Here is an 18,756-nt window from a genome sequence, read left to right as displayed (position 1 = left end):
GAGGGAATCACACGGACACTCCATTAGGTACACCGCCATTTTCAAGTGTACCTAATAACAGGCCACTTTATTAGGGAAATATCATGGTCAAAGGTCACAGGTGTCAAGCTCTAGTCCTCGGGGCCGCGTTCCAACATGTTTCCCAAGTGACCCTCGTTAAGCGCACCTGCGTGAAAAGTTTTAGCTCCTTTCACGTTCTGCAGGGGCTAAAACTTTTCACGCAGCTGCGCTTAACGAGGGAATCACACGGACACTCCATTAGGTACACCGCCATTTTCAAGTGTACCTAATAACAGGCCACTTTATTAGGGAAATATCATGGTCACAGGTCACAGGTGTCAAGCTCTAGTCCTCGGGGCCGCGTTCCAACATGTTTCCCAAGTGACCCTCGTTAAGCGCACCTGCGTGAAAAGTTTTAGCTCCTTTCACGTTCTGCAGGGGCTAAAACTTTTCACGCAGCTGCGCTTAACGAGGGAATCACACGGACACTCCATTAGGTACACCGCCATTTTCAAGTGTACCTAATAACAGGCCACTTTATTAGGGAAATCTCATGGTCAAAGGTCACAGGTGTCAAGCTCTAGTCCTCTGGGCCGCGTTCCAACATGTTTCCCAAGTGACCCTCGTTAAGCGCACCTGTGTGAAAAGTTTTAGCTCCTTTCACGTTCTGCAGGGGCTAAAACTTTTCACGCAGCTGCGCTTAACGAGGGAATCACACGGACACTCCATTAGGTACACCGCCATTTTCAAGTGTACCTAATAACAGGCCACTTTATTAGGGAAATCTCATGGTCAAAGGTCACAGGTGTCAAGCTCTAGTCCTCTGGGCCGCGTTCCAACATGTTTCCCAAGTGACCCTCGTTAAGCGCACCTGTGTGAAAAGTTTTAGCTCCTTTCACGTTCTGCAGGGGCTAAAACTTTTCACGCAGCTGCGCTTAACGAGGGAATCACACGGACACTCCAGGTCACAGGTGTCAAGCTCTAGTCCTTGGGGCCGCATTCCAACATGTTTTCCAAGCTAATAAAGTGGCCTGTTATTAGGTACACTTGAAAATGGCGGTGTACCTAATGGAGTGTCTGTGTGATTCCCTCGTTAAGTGCACCTGCGTGAAAAGTTTTAGCTCCTGCAGAACGTGAAAGGAGCTAAAACTTTTCACGCAGGTGCGCTTAACGAGGATCACTTGGAAAACATGTTGGAACGCAGCCCTTTGAGGACTGGAGGTCGGCACCCCTGGTTTAAGTGAAAACTGCCACACCCGCCCTCACCCCCACTTTCTGATTGGCTGTTTGATCCGTGACGTCACTTGGACACTCCATTAGGTACACCGCCATTTTCACGTGTACCTAATAACAGGCCAGTTCATTAGGGAAAAATCATGGCCAAAGCTTAACTGAAAGTGAAAAGTGCCACACCCGCCCTCACCCCCACCTCCTGATTGGCTGGTTGATCTGTGACGTCACACAGACACTACATTAGGTACACCACCATTTTCAGGTGTACCTAATAACTTTATGTATTTTTTGTACATGTCAAGAATGTGTATTTGACTACTTGCTCTTTATTTTGGGGGACACCAACACGTTACACAACGTAAAACACATATACATATCATATAAAGCAGTTAACCAAATGTCAAATTTTGGTTTTCATGCCCCAAAAAATAAAAACAAGGAATAAAACACCAGACAAGTTTTAACAGGTTTTTAATGTTTATTAAAATAATAATAATAATAAAAGTAAATTTCAAACCAGCAATCTAATGTGAAATTGCAGTAGATATACATACACATATTGTCATATATATGTCAGATTTTTATGTTTTAATTGGCGATTATAAAAACAAGGAATAAAGCACCAGACAAGTTTTAACATATATGTTTATTTAAAAATAATAATATTAAAAGTAAATTTCAAACCAGCAATCCAATGTGAAATTGCAGTAGATATATTGGAAACAATATTTAGGCGCATATATGCATACACGTTATTTAAAAACTACTATAAGTGTTATAAAATCAAGATTACCTAAAGAGAAGCATAATCTCCCCGTTGTTGCATAACGGCGCATCCCTTCATGCAATAAAGTTAGCCGTTAGCTTGGAGAAAACATGCATAAAAGTGGTTAAAAACCCAATGATGCTGAGTGCCAAGCAAGGAGGTAATGAGTCCCATAATTCTATAGTATGACTCGGTCGGGTTTTGAACCCACAAGCTTCCAGTCTCAGGGTGGACATTCTACCACTGGGCCACTGAGATGTTTCAGTGAGCGGTTCTTTCTTTCCTTGGAAATCGTAAATCTACATTCTGGCTTACACAGTTCACGCCAGCAGGGAGACGCAACACGTTCACTGACTGACGCACGAGAAGGAAGGCAGTTCACCCATTGACTCGTTCGCGAACGGGAAAGTCCGGATTCGTTCCCTCACTGATCCCTTCTCGCGATGAACTGGAAATGCAAATCACTCACTGACGCGTTCACGCATAGATCCGTTCGGTTAATGAACGGGAAGTGACGTCATTTTCTTCTTCGTTTTGTTTTACGGCAAGGTGGCACCAGCTTCAATGCGCATTACCGACACCTACTGGTTGAAGTCGTATGAACTGAAGAAAAAAAAACCGAATCACTTTAGGAAGTGATTCGTTCACTCTCGTTCACTGAAAAGATTGGTTCCTTTGAACGAATCGTTCACTCACGAGTAGCCTGAGGAGAAGCTGCTTGCGTGGCCTCGCACGCCAAGCAGAAATCAACATATGTTGTGTGTTCTTTTCTTTCTAGGAATCATCGTGCCGAGAACCATCTGTGAAGTGACGGTACATAAATCAACACATTCCTGAAGTGCATAAGAATAACCCACTTTGAAACCTGAAATCTGATTTGGAGCCATAGTTTGAAACCTTAACCACTGCTTTGGCACACTAACTTCAGTGTAAAACAAACGAATATAATTCTTAGAAGAGATAGTAAAAATGTAGGGTAAGGGTCTTTTTAGTGAAATAAAAATGACCAAGGCTTTTTTTTAATGACCTATACCCCTGACCCTTGACCCCCCCAACCCCTACTTTTAACACGTAACCTTAACCTTAGTTTAAAATCTAATGTATTAAATCTTATATATTTTGATTTACATTGTAATGTGTAAAAACAAAACAAAATTGTGAACATATTGGACACGTTGCAATAATGGCACCAAGAGTTTCTTAAAAAGAAAAGGATTTTATTTTGTAACGGAGCCCAAAACAGGTTTGAAGCAACACTGGTAAACCATCAAGTTAATCAACCAAAAATGGGACCTCCCGCCGAAAACAATTCCAATAGTCGTACAAAGCCGGAGAAGAAAACAAGAATGGTGATGCTGAGGAAACTAGAAAAAAAAATCATCATACACCATAACATGAAAGAACAAAATCAGCAGCTTGTTTAAAAAGGTGAAACATAATGTCACATGTGACACATCTAGTAGCCTTGATGAGCATTTTTTTTTCTCAGTCAAAAAGATTTTAAAACAAAATAAATGTACACGTGCTATGGTTAGCAATGACATTCTTGCATTCTATTAGTTAGCTTATGACTTAGCTAACACAGGATGTTGGAAATGATCCAATTTTGCTTTACTTGTTGCCTGCCACTTGTACATCAAAATTTCACACAGTAAGTCAACTTGTAAGGGAAATGAGCTGAAAATTGAAATTGTGACAATTCTTTCTCGTGGTGTACAAAAAGTTAGAAGTACTGTATTGGTATTTTTCAGAAATTGATTTCCAAGGATGTAAGCTTGCATTGCTTTCTTTGAATGCTCCATCCAGTCTTGCACAATGTGCTGTCACACTCTTGCCATTGTGCAAGTAGACATCCTTGGAATTTTTTTTTTTAAATACGCATAACTTTTTGTGAGTCTTTAAAAACGAATGTGGACGGCAGATGTGATACGTCATTTCAGAAGATAACGCTAATAACGTTAGCATGGAAACGGTAGGCGAAATGAGCTAATCCACGCGGTCTACATATGTCTATTTCTGATACAGAAAATTACTTAAGTGAATGGTGAATGTTAATCTTAATTTGCCACTCTTGTCTCATGTGGGGGCACGTATATATTTCTATTTATATATATTTGTTGTATGAAAATAAATCTATACTGCGGTGTTCCGCATCAACTGCAATTGCGAGTGAAGCGGACTGGACCATTCTGAAAGTTCTGCCTGAGAATGGGAGCAGTTTGAAGCAACGCAGGATTAATAAAATATCTTTTCCCTCCGCCCGTTGATAAATTCATTCAAAATAAAGTCGGACTATTATTATCTTTTCTAAAAACTAAATCATACGTTGACGGTAGGTTGGCATTTGTACATTAAAAATACCGTTGTGGATATTTACACAAGCTTATATCACGGTTTGCAACAGAGTGTGAACAAACAATTGCATAGCAGATCAGAAACCAAAAAGAAAATCAAATCAGCTGGAACTTTTTTTTTTTTTTTTTCAATGGGATTTTTTCTTCTTTTTTTTTTTTTGCTTTGGTGCGCTTGGTTCATAGTTTCATCACTTCTTCTGCCACCAAAAAGTCCATAGGACTCATCCAAAATGAACCAAAAAATACAAATAAAAAAACTTTAAAAAGTGCCATTATGCTACATTGATCAGCTGATCCACGTCTGCTATTCGACAGGTCATACGAGTGAGTACCTCAACACGCACGCACACGCAACACTCTTCTTTCGTGATTTCCCGAGTTTTGGTCACATGGACAGTGTCTCCAACACATGCATTCACACGCACACTCTCACCTCTACTCTCATACGTACACACGAACACCAAAGACAAACAAGAAAAACACACATTACCCCAAACACACTCTCCCGTCGATACTGTCTTGCACACGTGCTCAAACACACACACACGAACAACAGAGGAGTCGAGTTCCATCACGGCCGGTAAAGCGTTATAGAGTCCACAAGCACCGTTTAGGAAAAGGCCTCAAAAGTGTCCTTGGGCAGGGGGTCCAGGGTGGGGGATTGGGGGGTGAAGCTCCATCCCGCACACAAACGCTTCAACCAAGATCGGTCGGGTGTACATTCAGACTCGTCAGGCAGTCACTGAAAACGCTTCAAGTGTCCTTTTAGTCGTTTGGCCCGCCCCCCCTGGCCAATGAGGCCTCGTCACCCCCCCACCCGCCTCACCGCCTTTGCTGCGCGTAGACCGGGTAGGCAAGCGTCACATTCAGAGAGTCGTTGTGCTGCACCAGAGATGTGTGCTGGTAGTGGAGGACCAGTTCTTTCAGTGAGCCGTACAGGTTGTACGGCTCGGCAAAGCCGAAGCCCGACGGCGTCTTGTTGATGACGCAGTGCTTCACCTCGCCTTCCACGCTGCACCACAAAGAATACGTTAATGTCACGTCAACGGGAAAATAATTCAGTGCTTTCTGAGTAAGTGGGCGGGATACTCACACGACGCTGCAGGCGTAGCATCCCGCCTTGCTGCTCTCGCGCACCAGAAACGTTCCGTCTCGCTTGTCCTGGAGGAGCGCCTCGGCCTGCAGCCGGTTGATGTTGCCCAGTTTCCAGGAGCGCTCGTCGTGATGGGGGAGGTCTTCGTCGTCATCCACCATCGAGTATTGACTGCGGGGACAAAAAGGATGACCGTTAGCATGTTAGCCATTAGCGTGAGATTTCTTGGCGCAAAGTTGACGCTTACTCTTCGGTGTTGTCGTTCTTGATTCCCAGCCAATCGTTGAGCTTCTTCTGCCGGACGCCCTTCTGGGTCAACCACCTGCAAGACCACACTTGGATGTTAATCGCAATGTACACAAATCACGCGTCAGATTACAACAGTAGCGCAAACAAAGCTTCATGAGGCGGGTCCACTTACATGAGGTACTGGTCTCGGGTCTTGCGCAGCTGGATGAGGTCCGGCTTGATGCTGTTCATACGCTTGTCGATTTCCCGGTAGTCGGCCGCCTGCTTCTTCAGGTCCTCCTCCAGGCGGCTCTTGCTGTCCACAATCTCGCTAATCCTGGATTTGAGCTTCTCGTAGTTGCCCATGATCCTGAAAGCACAGGTTGCCCCCGTTTAGTTCTACTGTTCACAGCTCCTGGCGGAGCAGTGGCTGCTAATGCCAATGGCTTGTTTACCTCTGGATCTCCTTGTCGTTGCCCTCCCTCCTGAACTTCTCGATGTACTCTTTGCTGTAGCGCTCTTGCGTTTGACACTGCTCCTCGAAGATCTTGATGGTTTCATTGAACGCCTCAATGGCGGTCCTCTTCATTTGGATTTCCTGGACGAAGACGAGGACGCGTTTAGCCCAACGCCTTCGGCTCCGCGGATGGAACAATGCCAAGAGGACGCGGCGCTTACTTGCGACGTTCTGGTGTACTCCTCGTACAGACGGTCGTACTCCTTGTTCTTCTCCTGGTACTGCTGGTGGTACTCGCACAGCTTCCTGCCCACGGCTTCGATGTTGTCCTCTTTCACCACTTGATCCTGAGAGCGGAGCGCACGGCGTCAAGCTTGGCGTGGCGGGATCCCACCGGCGGCGGCGGAAGCACAGCGCTAGCGGCGGAAGCACAGCGCTAACGTCACCAACCTGCTGGTGCTTGGAGACCGGATAGAGTAGCTTGACGTCCAGCTTGGGGTTGTACTGCGCCAGCGACTCGTTGCGGTAGTGGTTAATGAGCTCCACCACGGAGCTGAAGGTGAGCGGGTCCGAGAAGCCGTACTTGCCGTCGCGGTGGAATATCTTGATAAGCTTGTTGTTGCCGCCTTTCCTGTCAAATGGAAGAAAAAAATAAATAGAGCAAATCAATACTAGCCGCTAAATGGAAACGGCCAAGACAGGAGTGAGTGCTTACCTCAGCGTTAGCGTGTAGTCGCCGTGCATCTTGGTGGACGCGTCGCGAACCAAAAAGGTACCGTCCGCCGTGTCCCGTAGCTTCTCGTTGACCTCCTCGCGGGAGATGTCTCCCCAGTACCATTCGGCGTCCTGAAGCGCCATGCTGCTGTTCTGAACGTTGTTAGTGACGGGGGCGGACTTAGGCGGCTTCGGAGGAAGAGCTGGAGGAGACAAAGACACACAGCTGGTCAAGTCAAGTCGTTTTTTCTTTTTTAATAATAAAATCATTATTAATTCCTTTGAAGTAATACTTTTAAAGAAAAAAAAACAGTATGCAAAAATGCACGGGACACGGAGCAAACAAAGTTTATGTGCCAGTCATCCATGCAAATATTCAATTGATCTTGAGACATCCCTCCGGTCGCCGCCCCCGGCGGAAAGACGTCGATTCATGAGAGTGAATTCCATTGAGAAAAGCCGCCCATGAATCCACAAAGCCGTTCATGCTTTCATTGGCGGAACATTCCAGACCTGAGTCTCATTTTTGGAACGGTGCGTGCGGACGGGCGGCTTTTAGGCAACAGCTGGCGACAGCGATGGCGTGTGACCCGTCGGAACATTGCGAACGGCGGAAATAATCTTAAATCCGTGACGGTGCCCCTCGCCCGTTGACAGTTTAACGGGTGGTGCTAAAGGTGCCGCTCTATTTATAACCAGCCTTTGCGGCGGTGGAGGGGAGGGGGGGGGTGTCTTCCTGCCTCTGCACAGCCTGAACACCACTTTTACATTTACATGCCATTAAAAATCCAGTCCTTCCATTTTCTTTAACACTCCCATGTGGGACTGGTCGCCAGGCAAACACGCCACTTTTTCATACTCTGCACAGCTAAAAAGCCTGTCCATGTATTTTACACCAGCTACACAACTATTGACATCGTCCAATGCAAGAGTTTCCAACACAGAACCTTTTGCCACACACGCTATCTTATAAAATTACCACAGAGGGAGAAAAAACAAAAAAATCCATTAAAGAGAACCTGCTCGGTAACGCGTTACATCACTCACCGCAGCCAATCAGGCGGGAGCTGTGTCACCGGGCGCTCCGGCATCCTTCATTTCCCAGCGGCATGAAGTCATCCCAAAAGCTTTTCCCTGTGTTCCCTTCTCGCTTTGATTTCCAACCAAAAACACTCAAGAGGATCATTAAATGACTCCTAAAATGTTCCGGGCGTCTTGCGGTGACGAGACCTCGCGTGCGTCTGACATCTCTCGTCCTCTGGCTGCCTCACACTCTTCCTCCCTCGCCATCCTCTCCCTCCCTCTCTCCCTCCCTCCTGTCCTGTTTCTCTCTCTCTCTCTCTCTCGCTCGCTCTGGTCCCCGCAGCCCACCCGGCCCCTCCCCTCCCCTTCCCTTCCCTCCCGGCTGTGGCCAGCACACAAAGCCAAGCTGGCTGTGCTGCGGCAACGCACGTCCACACAACCCCCCCACCTCCAAAATACGCTGGTAATCCCGCAGCGTGACACGGATAACCGCCTCCATTTCCTGAGCGCTGCTAAAATAGATGGAGCTTCTTGGAAAGGTGGAACAGCTCAAGTGGAATGCCGTCAGGTCGTCAAAGTGCAGCGACTCAAATAAGCGTCTGAAAATGCGACCTGGTTGAGGCCGCAATTTCAAACTGAAACGTTTGGATTTGTCGATCTGTCCAGTAGTCAATGAATCTGATAAAACAAAAGTTTGAGTCGCAAGAGTAACAAGAATGAATTACGGAGAACTTAGGTTGCTGTTGAGAAGCTGGAATTGTGAGGATGAGGACCAATCAAATTTGATTATAAAATAAAGTTAGGGACTCATTTGAGAATGTAATTCTCACGGTTACTTTTGCTCAGGCTGCAAAGTTTCGATCATTGATTGTAATTGCTGCCCGTGGGCACCAGTTGCTGTCAGGAGACTTACGTTGCAAGTTGTGCATGCTTCTCTTGTCGGCGTCTTGCCTTTCCGACGGCAACAAAAAAAATGGCATTAAATCCAAATGGAGTTCACGTCGCGTAGTGTTCCATGTGCTCCCTCTCTGCTAGAATCCGGATAATCGCCGGCGCGCGAGGACAGGTGCGGCGTGCCGAACGTTGCCACGCTAATAATTAGCCTCCGTCGGGGCGCTGAGAGCTGCACTCTCGCTCGCTCGCTCTCTCTCGCAGTCCCCGCCCTCTCTCTATCTCTCTCGTGTGTTTGGAGAAGAGGAGGTAACTTATGATTAACTTGCAAACTTTCAAATATTTGCTGAGCTGGACACTCAGGGCGGGTGGGGGTGGCGGCTGGGGCTGAACAAGAGGCGCTCTGTGGCAGCTCCGCTTTCCAGCCAACCAAATCTAAGTGGACCTTTTGTCGCAAGCTTAAAATAGATGAGCGGTCGTCGGGAGGAGGCGTGCGCGCACGCACACACACACACCTTTCACTTAAAAATGTGTGTGTCGAACACTTCCTGAGCCGAGTGGCGCTGCTTTAAAGCAAAGCTCCCCACCACCTTTCCCGAGACTTTTATCTAATTTAAGCACTCTTGTTTACAATACACGACCAATGTAATCACGGAAATTAATTAATTATTGCAATTTTATTCTGCTAAATATCAAAATCGCCCGCCCCTTCGACACAAAAAAAAAAAAATATCAAGATTTGAACACAAAAAATTGAGGGCTACTTTTCAACTGGGTGAAAAGTATAATTATAGCCCTCATTTTGGAATTCCAAAGCCGCTCACGTCTCCTGCGCTCGCCTCTTCATGAAGTAACACGGCTATAAATAAAGCAAGCAAGCAAACAAATGCCAGTGAAAATGGGGAAAGTTCACTGCGTGACATCAACGAGTGGCGTAAAAGCATCATTGTGCCATGCGCCACCAACAACGGACAGCAAAGCAGCAAAGAGCCAGCCTTAAAAACCAGCGCGACATCGGAACGCCAATTAACATGCACACGTGTGCGCAAACCGCTTGGAAATCCCCGTGTGCAGACTTTGTTCGCAACCCGGACGAGATGCTATCAAGACTTTTTTTTAAAAGCTCTTAACGATCCATATCTAGGCCTACTTTTCACACAGCCTGTGCGAGAGATGTGGCTGTAAAAAAAAAAAAAAAAAAAAAAAAGTGCATTTGAGCACAAGACACATTTTAACAACGTGCCACAGAAAACCAATTCGGAACCATTTGTCAAATTTGTGAGCTAAGCTTCTTGGAGATAGTTGAACGGGTTTAAGTTCAACTTTGCACGATAAGAGGGGAAAAAGTACCTGGAGCCGCCTGACTTTCAGTATTTTCGCTGGCTATGAGAAGCTCGATGATCCTGACGTGTGCGTCCAGGCTGGGCTCGCAGCTGAAGAAAAAGAAAAGGACAAAGAAGACGTCAGCAGGCGTGTTGGCTGCCGCCGTGCTTGTTCCTGCTAAGCAACGGCTAGCTGCAGCCTACGGGAGGCATTTCTTCGACTGCTTTGAGACCTTTCTGGGCACCGGAACGACAACTAAGAGAATGCTTGTGTGTGACTTTTTCTACTCCACTTTTGTGAATGACGAATGAAGCAAAAGTGCATTTCTGCGACGACGCCCCTCCCTCCCTCCCACCTGCTGCTCTGCTGCCTGAAGAAAACCGGGCTGAAGATCTCGCCCAGCGCTCGGGCGTTCAACAGGTTCTTGGCGGCGTTCTGGCAGACGCGAGCCAAGTGGCGCAGCACGCACTGGAGGGCCAGCCAGTACTGGGGGGGCAGGGCGGGGCTGTTGGCCGCGCGACGCAGCTGTTGGCCACACTCGTCTGCATTGGACACCTCTGTCCCAACGAAAAAACAAACAACAACGTGTGAGAACATAGCAACCGGACTTGAGGAATGGAACAAAATGAGCACGCGTATGAAGTTTTTTTTGCAAGCCGCAGAGGGGACACGCTTGACAGAGAGTGAAAGCTACACTAGCGGCTGATTGGCTGCCTGCCTGCCTGCCTGCGAGCGACTTGTTTTAGTCGCCTTCAACCGCACATATCCTGTTTCGGGCCATGTGACAGCCTGTCGAGCAACGCCGATGATTTTGCCCACAAGCACAAGACGGGCCGCCATCACAATCGTTTGCAATGAGTCGACGAGAATTTCGCCGCTGCCTTTCTTGCAACTTGCCATTTGTAAAATTGTCTCTTCACTGGCTCAACGTTAGACGCATTTTACAAAATAAACACAAACAACTCACTGTGCATTGGAAGCGGCCTGCACAATGGCAAACAGACTATTGAGGAAACTGTGCAGCAGATAGGAAATGATTCTCGACAGCGCCGGAGTGTTTATGTGCGGCGGAGAGAAGATTAAACAGTTTGGAAAGGTGTCTGGAAATTCAAGCGTACTCGGGCGGTCTGGCGGTTTGCGCTCAGAGTACTCCGTGTTCAGCACAGTTGTACATGACGTCAGCGAGGAAAAGAAACACATGTTCACCTTTGGCGGTGTGCACCAGCTGCGCGTAGACGGCGGTGGGGACGATGGGCTGAGGGAGGTCCTGAAGGTACCGGCGCAGGCTGTCGCACAGGGCGGGAAGCTCCATCTGCTCCAGGTCGCCAGAGGACGGATCTGCAAACATGGCACAAACCGCAATGTTTTTTTCTCAAAAGCAGGTGCCTGAAGCGGACCTGCCAATTTCCCAGCGAGTACTGGAAGCGGGACGCTAGCTGGGGCTAAAGGAGCAGCGGAGAACAGGTTTTGGGATTTTAACATCTGACAACGATTTAAGCCACAAATTGTTGCTGATGGAAAGGTTTATGTATGCTAATTGATGCTAATTACCATTAAGCATTTTGCAATTGATTTAATTTTGCATTGTGTCAAATCTACTTACCAGACTCCAAATATTGCCTGACTTCATTACCGCCCCCTGCAGTAAAGGTCCGGTACAATGTGGGGTTCTCAAGACCTATAAAAAAAAACAATCGGAGGCTTTGTTTATTGAGGCCAGTATTATCCCGCAGGTTGTTTAGATAACGATAATGAGTACATAATGGACGCTGTCCAATCAAACGCACCTTTTTTCTCGATGGCGTCGAGCAGACGGGCCAGGTGTGGCGGCGCCGTCTCGGGGAGCGAAAACTGCTCTGTCAGGTCCAGCAGCCACAAGCCTTTCAAAAGAAAAGAAAAGAGAGAAAACAAAAAGTGAAGATTTGAGAAGAAATAGTTAAGTGGCAAAAAGCCAACGGGAGAGAAGCGTGCTTTGCGGTTACGGTTCGAGTTGACTTCAGGCCTATCTGACGGCGGAAAGCCGCAGCGGTTTCCGAAATTCCGTTTTACCGATATGCGGCGCGAAAGGCGCTGCTGCGGATTTTATGCTGTTGCTTTCACGCACGGCGTAGAAACAAAAACTCTAGCGGGCAAAGCTCAAGTGAGGACAAAGCCACAAGCCTCTCGGAATGTTAGGAATGAAACTGTTATGAGTCCATTTATCTTCAGCAACAGGAATTATTCGCTTGAAGGCAATTATTCGCTTGTAATTCTTTAAAGGACTTGAGTGTACAGTCGTTGGGTGTACTTTGGGTTGGCTGGCAGCGCTGTGCCTTTCAGCCAACTATTAAATAAAGCAGCACGTTGCTCGACAGCTGCCGTGCTGAAATATGCAGCAATAAGAAGAAAAAAAGCAGAGTTGTGGTTGGAAGCGATGCACAGGAAGCGCCGCGCTCGGCTTACAAGCTGGCAGGAAGTTGAAAAAGTCGCGGCCGGCCCCCCCAAAAAAAAGTGGAGTATTTACAAGGGCGTGAGGCGCTGAATAAATACGTTTGCCGTGATGAGAGGTAAGCCAGGTCGGCAAATTTTTTCCTTAAGCGCTTTAGTGCCAGGTGTGGACATGAAAGCGCAGCGCTGAAAGGCTCCACTGTCTCCGCTTTCAAAAAAGGCCAACAGACTATGAATGGAAGTCTTTCTTGAAAAGCATATTTTGCTTTCAAAATTCTTTTTTTTTTTCTTCCCCATCCTACTTTTTAAACCTGGCCAATTAAACGCAAGCTTTGCTAGCTGCGCCGCACGTGTTCAAAGAATGAAGCGCTTCATCCGAAGCCACTTCCTCTTTGGCCACCATCTTGCGTGTGAAGAAAACGCTTGGCGACCGAACTCAAATACTTAAAAAGTGCATGTCGGACAAGTGCGAAGGGGGGTCTCAGAAGCGGTGAACTCTGAGACGGAATATTTCCCGAAATAGCGGCACAGACATGATGTGCTGCCACGGGGCACCTTGACTCGATATCCAAAACGGATGACGGCTTTTTCTCGGAAATTAATTCACAAGCTATATTTGAAGCCCCACCTTCCCAATTGCAGCCATAAAAATGACTGACTGCAATGTCTGGGCTCGCCTTACCGGAGATAACGTTTCGGACAAAGTCGAGACGTTGCCGTGCTGTGCCCGCCGACGCTGCCCGGATTGCCTTTCTTCTTGGTACCGCGGATGGGCGGGAACTTTTAGCACGACTGAAAAGTCCAGCGCATGTGTGTAAAAAAAATAAATAAATAAATAACGTGTTCTCTCATCACATTGCCACCACGGGTTTGGACAGGCCGCGCAAAAGGGGCTTTCCGTCCCAGACAGATGGCAAGGTCAACATGTCTGCAGATAATTGCGGACCTTGACGAAACTTAAGCACCCATAATGGAGGCCGTCTCTATGCAAAGAGGCGCCCCCGGACGGGTCCGAGCAGGTCCGCGTGGTTGACTGAGTGAGCCCGGAGGCAGCTGCCGCCGCCGATGCTACACGCCACATCTGAACCGGGCGAACTGCAGACCGTGTGGGCAAGACTGGGCCGGACGCTAAAGATAGTGCGCGCCGAGGTAAATATAGAGAAGCTGCTCAAGTGACGGCCATTTTCACATTCTAATGTTTCTTCTCGTCTGGGGAGGCCAGGCGGCGACAAGCGGCAAAGCTCACGTGGTGGCCGCATGTTTAGAGATATTTTGCCCGACGTGCAAGCAAGTTTGGGACGCGGCGCGCCGGAGCGCATTCCACATCCTGGTGAGACGCCGGGCCAGCGGAGACAGCAGCTCGCCCTGCAGGCCCAAGTGTGAGCGAGCGACCAATGAGAGGACTGTTGCCGGACGGCGCCGCTCTCTGCTCCCGTCGAGGTCTGCTCAGGTCACAAACATTTTATAGAGAACCTTCAGTATTTCACGGTCCTGTCAGAGTGACTGGAGCGAGCGCTGCCAAAGTGTGCCCTGTGGTTATGTTATTCAAAGTATTTATTCGCAAACAAAACGCAGAGAAACGCCCCCCCCCCCCCCCCCCCACACACACACACACCCTTGAGCTCTTGCAAACGGCGTGTCATGCGCTGGCCTGAACAAACAAACCATTTTCATGTCTTCTCCGGGGCCTGGGCTCGACTTCACCCTTTTGAAGGCGCGCATAAAAGCGACGTTGATCAAATGGGCGCCGTGGACGGACGGCGCGGCTCGAGAGCTCCGCCGGGGTTTCTTTTTTTGGTGAGGTTTTAGGGCGTCGCCGCGCTGTGAGCGTTACCAGATGTGCCCGGCCAGCGCTGTGCGGAGGAGACAGGATGTCGATGGAAACTTAACCATTTGAGCATTTAGCGAGGTCCATCCGTGTACTAGTGTGCGTTTTGTCTTCACTGTTGCGGGTGTACTGGTGAGACGATGCCGTCATTCCACAACTGCACTGAAACATCAGAGCTTAAAGTGGCTATCAAGGCCGTGGTGTAAAAGCTTCCCATTTGCCGTCCAGCGACCTGACAGCCAGTGATGGATGTCGGCGGAGCGGTTAAGTGAGGCCACGCCCCCTCCCCGAACGTGTTCCGCACGCTCAAAAGCCGTCGCACCTCTCGTCTGCGCGGCGCCTAATCCCGCTCTCAGACGCCGCCAAAGAAGCTTTGCTGGTCCAGTCTCTCCGCGCCATCCGCTAATGAGGCGGATCCGACATCTTTGTTCAGATATGGCGGCGAGGCTCTTTGCCGTTGGTGCGCCGCACTTTGACCGCGCGGTCAACAAGGCGCTCTACTTTGAGCAATGTTTGTCTACTCGGAATTTGCTTTTGCGCCGAAGAGTATCAGGTTGCTCCCGAGAAAATGAATCAGTAACTCTCAGATGACTGCGTACGGGCCCAGTTCAGCAAAAATATATTTGACTGTTTTATGGAAGATCCCTTGGACAGCACGCCAGGCTTGCTTTGGGGAAACGCCAAGGTGATGCGGCCGATGTGTATTTTGCAAAATATTCCCTGGCACACTGAACCGTATCGCTTGGAGGAAATGCGCTTTCAAGCAAAACTATCATTTTCTCTGTCAAAATTCAGTCACCAAGGAAATCATGAAAACATTTGTTGTTGTTGAGGAAATCTAAGAAACAAAAGCAAAGCTTCTCGGCAGAGGCAATCCGGTGAGACGTTTACGGTGGCCGCTAAATTGTTACGACGATGCTTCAAAGTCGCCAAGCAGTACGCTTGCCACCAAAGAAGAACATTCCGGCAGCTCGCCACATCACACGTAGAGAGCCGCGTTATGCAAACTCTGCCCATCCGGCGGATTTAGTAATCTGGGCTAAATCCTTTCCCGGCCAGTTTCAAAGCTTCACGATTCAAACCAGAAACGCGAGAGATGTGCCGAGCGGCGGATCTCGATGCGGGCTCCCTCGCTGGTTGGCAAAACCTCAACGCCCCCCCCCCCCCCCAGCCTCTACGAGATGCAGCCCGGGGCACTTTATCTCAAACATGCATTGACGTGTTTTGCAGCGATAAGTTACACTAAAACGGCTGCATTCCACCAAGCGACACAAACACACAACGGCGCAATCCCGGCTCCAAATCGGACATCAAGAATTCCGCCCTTCAAAAACGTACAGTTGATAAAGTACAAGGCAAAACAGTAAGTTCGGTGAGCGTGGGCGACGTTTTCACTTGGGGGTGTGCTCGCTTTTTCTTCGGAGTTGTCCCACGAAAAGAGATCAGACAATATTTACACAAGTGTCAGGTGTGCGCTCACTTTTTTTGGAGAAAAAGCAAATAAACTTTAAGCACTTGAGAAAACATCGCACATTTCTCCACTCGGCTCCAAAAACAGATTTCGCAAGCGTCACGTCGGCGTGGCCCCGCGGAGAAGACATGAGCGGGCCTCCTTCATTGTTCGCCAAGCGGGCGAGCGGGAACGACACTTTCGTGTTTTTGGGAGCTGAGGAATGAGGCGGAATGCTTTCTCGGCCTCTTCACATCTGCTGCACTCATGTAGGCTCCCGTGGCCCCCTTTTCCCAGCCTCAATCATCCTCCTCCCCCTGGCAGTCCAACTGCAGGAGTTATCCAAACATGCAAACTGTAGAGGAGGATGGGGGTGCTGGGCGATAAATCAAAACGCCCTAACCCTAACCCCCCCCCACCCGGAGCTGGAATGGTCCTCCCGAGCCTGTCGCTCAGGGCCCTCGCTCCACTTGTGTGCTTATCCTCTGTACACACATTAGCCTTTTAGCTGAGCTCCCCCCCCCCCACCCAGATAGACGAGGACAGTGAGACTTTTCTTCTCTCGGTGCTACGTTTGCCACAACGCCACTCGTGCGCGCTGCGGGTACTAAACGCCGCCCCGCCCGGACACTGCTCCTGCTGCTGCCCGTAAAACCGCAGCAAAAAAATGTCGTCATCATCGGCCACAAACGGCTGCAGGAAGCTGAGGCCACACTCGGCTCATTCTGATCAAGAATGTCACTTAAAGCCCCTCGCAGTCTCAACACGCGAGATTACTTTTCACCAACTTAGCACGAGATGTTAACTAGCACAAAACGTCACAAGTAACAACCAAACGCTGGGACTCACCTTGTTCCGAGTCGGAATCGGCTTCGGTCCTGAACCCGGCAGGGGCGACGGGCAGCGGGCGCAGAGGGCGGGGCTTGGGCGTGGGCGGCGAAATGCGCTTCTTGCCGATGTACTCGACGTACGTGCCGGGGAAATCGCCCTTCTCCTGCGTGGTCTCGTTGAAGCCGGGCAGCCAGCCGATCTCGTCGGGCCTCTGCTCCAGGCCGTCCGTGTAGGCCAGAGACGCTAGGCCCACCAGCGCACCTTTGCTCACCAGAAGCACGTCCCCCACGTGAAGGTCAATGTCCTCCTCGCGCTCCTTCTTGTAGTCGTACAGCGCTCGATACTGGTAGCCTTCCGTGCTCATGTTGTCCAAAAGACGTTTCCCAAGGGGAAAATAAAATAAAAACTCAAACTGCAATTCTTTTTGGGAGGGACGGGACACGTCTAGCTGGTCTTCATTCTTTCGCACTTGTCATCTCGGTTGGGTGATTTGCGGCTGTTTCTGTGTGTCGCCTCCTCGCAGTGTGCACCCATCAGGGAAGAAGGAGGCCTCGCGGAGATGCTGCAGGGATGATGCTATGTAGACCTGCGGGATGACACGCTGCTTTTAATATGGCTTGCGTAATGTACACGAAGCACGTACGAGGCACTAAACTATGTATTAAATGCAAATGGAATTGATTATATGTGCCGGCATTGGATTTATTACAATAGTGATACTTTGAGATATGAGTGATAGCCTAAGTTCCCGATGGGGTCGCGGACCAGTGGTTTGAGACCACTGACTTACACTACCTGTACTTCAGATGACTTTGAGAAGATTTCAAAAAAGACACTCACAATTTTCTAATATTAAAAATTGTGTGAATGAGCCAAACTGCGAGTATACCGTCAAAGTTATATAACTTCCGCGGGGGCGGACAGGGGGCGAATACTACGACGTCGGCCGAAAGTCGTGCGGCGTTAAAGACCAGGTGGGGCACTTTGGACTTTTTCCCGTTGCGGTTTTTGAGGGGTTAAAAGTGAAAATTAGAGAGTGGCTGACGAAATGCTAACAGTTAGCAAGTCGGGGGTGGGTGGGGGTGTGAGCCCCCCCTGTAAAGAATTACAAATTGACTTACTTAAATGATCTTAAGTTCACAATTGAAGGGGAAAGTTGACGTAAAAGTCGTAAATAAATTCAAATATCTTCGCATTTTAAAATCGCGTCGAGTGCGGTCGATATACATTAAGCATTAAGCATTTTGCGCATGCGTAGTAGCGTACACCACCTACCTACCGAGCCAGCATGAATGCCCCTCGCTCCAAGTCGTTCTTTTCCGTCCCGTTTCCTCTTTTTTCCACTCCACGAAGTGCTTCAATATCGTGCTTGACCCGCGCGGAGGGCGTCGGAAGATGAACTCCCCCCTCTCGAGTTGACGTGCTTCACGAATAGTACGAGCAGCAGCTGCACGTCGACGTTGCGGTGCTGGCTGATTCGGAGTCCGGGACAAGCGTTGCCCTGTGCAGCCAAACTGGAAGGGAGGGCACGAGAGGAACGAACGAGAGGGGGCGAGCCGTACACGAAGGCGCTGATTGGTTCTTTCTTCTTGTCAGTCACACTCCCGACCAATCGGCGCAGCGGCGCCGCCCTTTTGTTCTCGCTGTCCTGGACGCGTGCAACCCGAGCTGCTTGTGGAAGTTACGTAACGACGGCAAAGTCCTGCCGCGTTTACGACGCGCTTCTCACTTACGCGCCATTAAATCGTGCCCACGTATTCATAGTAACACAACGTTAAAATGTGTTGCGTAATCGCAGCATACATATTCCGTTCAGGTGTCAATACATCAACAGTTAATTACTTGTGTGCAGGGTGGGAACGTTTGTGTGTGTGTGAAGGGGGGGGCGTTGTAAAGAGCGCATTGCATGCTGGTTAACGCGGGTGGCCTAATTACGGCAAAAAAAATCCCCATCAAGAGTAAAGCTCCGTGTACTGCTAAAGGAGGCCGTCTAAGCAGATTTGCAGCAGGCCGGACCCACGCGGGACGGCCTAACAGCGTGGGAAGTGGACGTTGTGCATTTCTAACACACTGCTGAATATTGACAAGATTAAAATGCGTCAAGAAAAAGGGTTGCGTGGCCAAAAAAGTTTTGCGAA

General features: G+C 48.9%; 1 protein-coding gene across 4 annotated transcripts; it reads right to left on the bottom strand.

Annotated features, from left to right (window-relative positions):
• Window positions 1-3,195: 3,195 nt before the first annotated feature.
• On the bottom strand, window positions 3,196-18,133 carry pik3r1 (phosphoinositide-3-kinase, regulatory subunit 1 (alpha)). Of its 4 annotated transcripts, none has more exons than XM_037265368.1 (15): window positions 17,894-18,133; window positions 16,637-17,204; window positions 11,870-11,962; window positions 11,686-11,760; window positions 11,289-11,420; window positions 10,438-10,639; window positions 10,110-10,192; window positions 6,847-7,048; window positions 6,582-6,762; window positions 6,353-6,478; window positions 6,130-6,272; window positions 5,868-6,044; window positions 5,694-5,768; window positions 5,447-5,617; window positions 3,196-5,365 (listed from the first exon to the last, which is right to left on the bottom strand). In XM_037265368.1, exons 2-15 carry the CDS (start codon window positions 16,980-16,982, stop codon window positions 5,176-5,178), a joined length of 2,196 nt encoding a protein of 731 aa, XP_037121263.1. In that variant the 5' UTR covers window positions 16,983-17,204; window positions 17,894-18,133; the 3' UTR covers window positions 3,196-5,175. The 4 variants fall into 4 exon arrangements, with proteins under 4 accessions (XP_037121263.1, XP_037121262.1, XP_037121264.1 ...); XM_037265367.1 differs by having other exon boundaries at window positions 17,898-18,133; XM_037265369.1 differs by lacking the exons at window positions 10,110-10,192; window positions 10,438-10,639; window positions 11,289-11,420; ... (2 more) ...; window positions 16,637-17,204; window positions 17,894-18,133 and adding an exon at window positions 8,782-8,985.
• Between the last annotated feature and the right edge of the window lie 623 nt (window positions 18,134-18,756).

This window comes from Syngnathus acus, chromosome 12 (assembly GCF_901709675.1).
Source record: "Syngnathus acus chromosome 12, fSynAcu1.2, whole genome shotgun sequence".
Lineage (NCBI taxonomy): Eukaryota > Metazoa > Chordata > Actinopteri > Syngnathiformes > Syngnathidae > Syngnathus > Syngnathus acus.
This window is presented reverse-complemented; position numbering and strand designations above follow the sequence as displayed.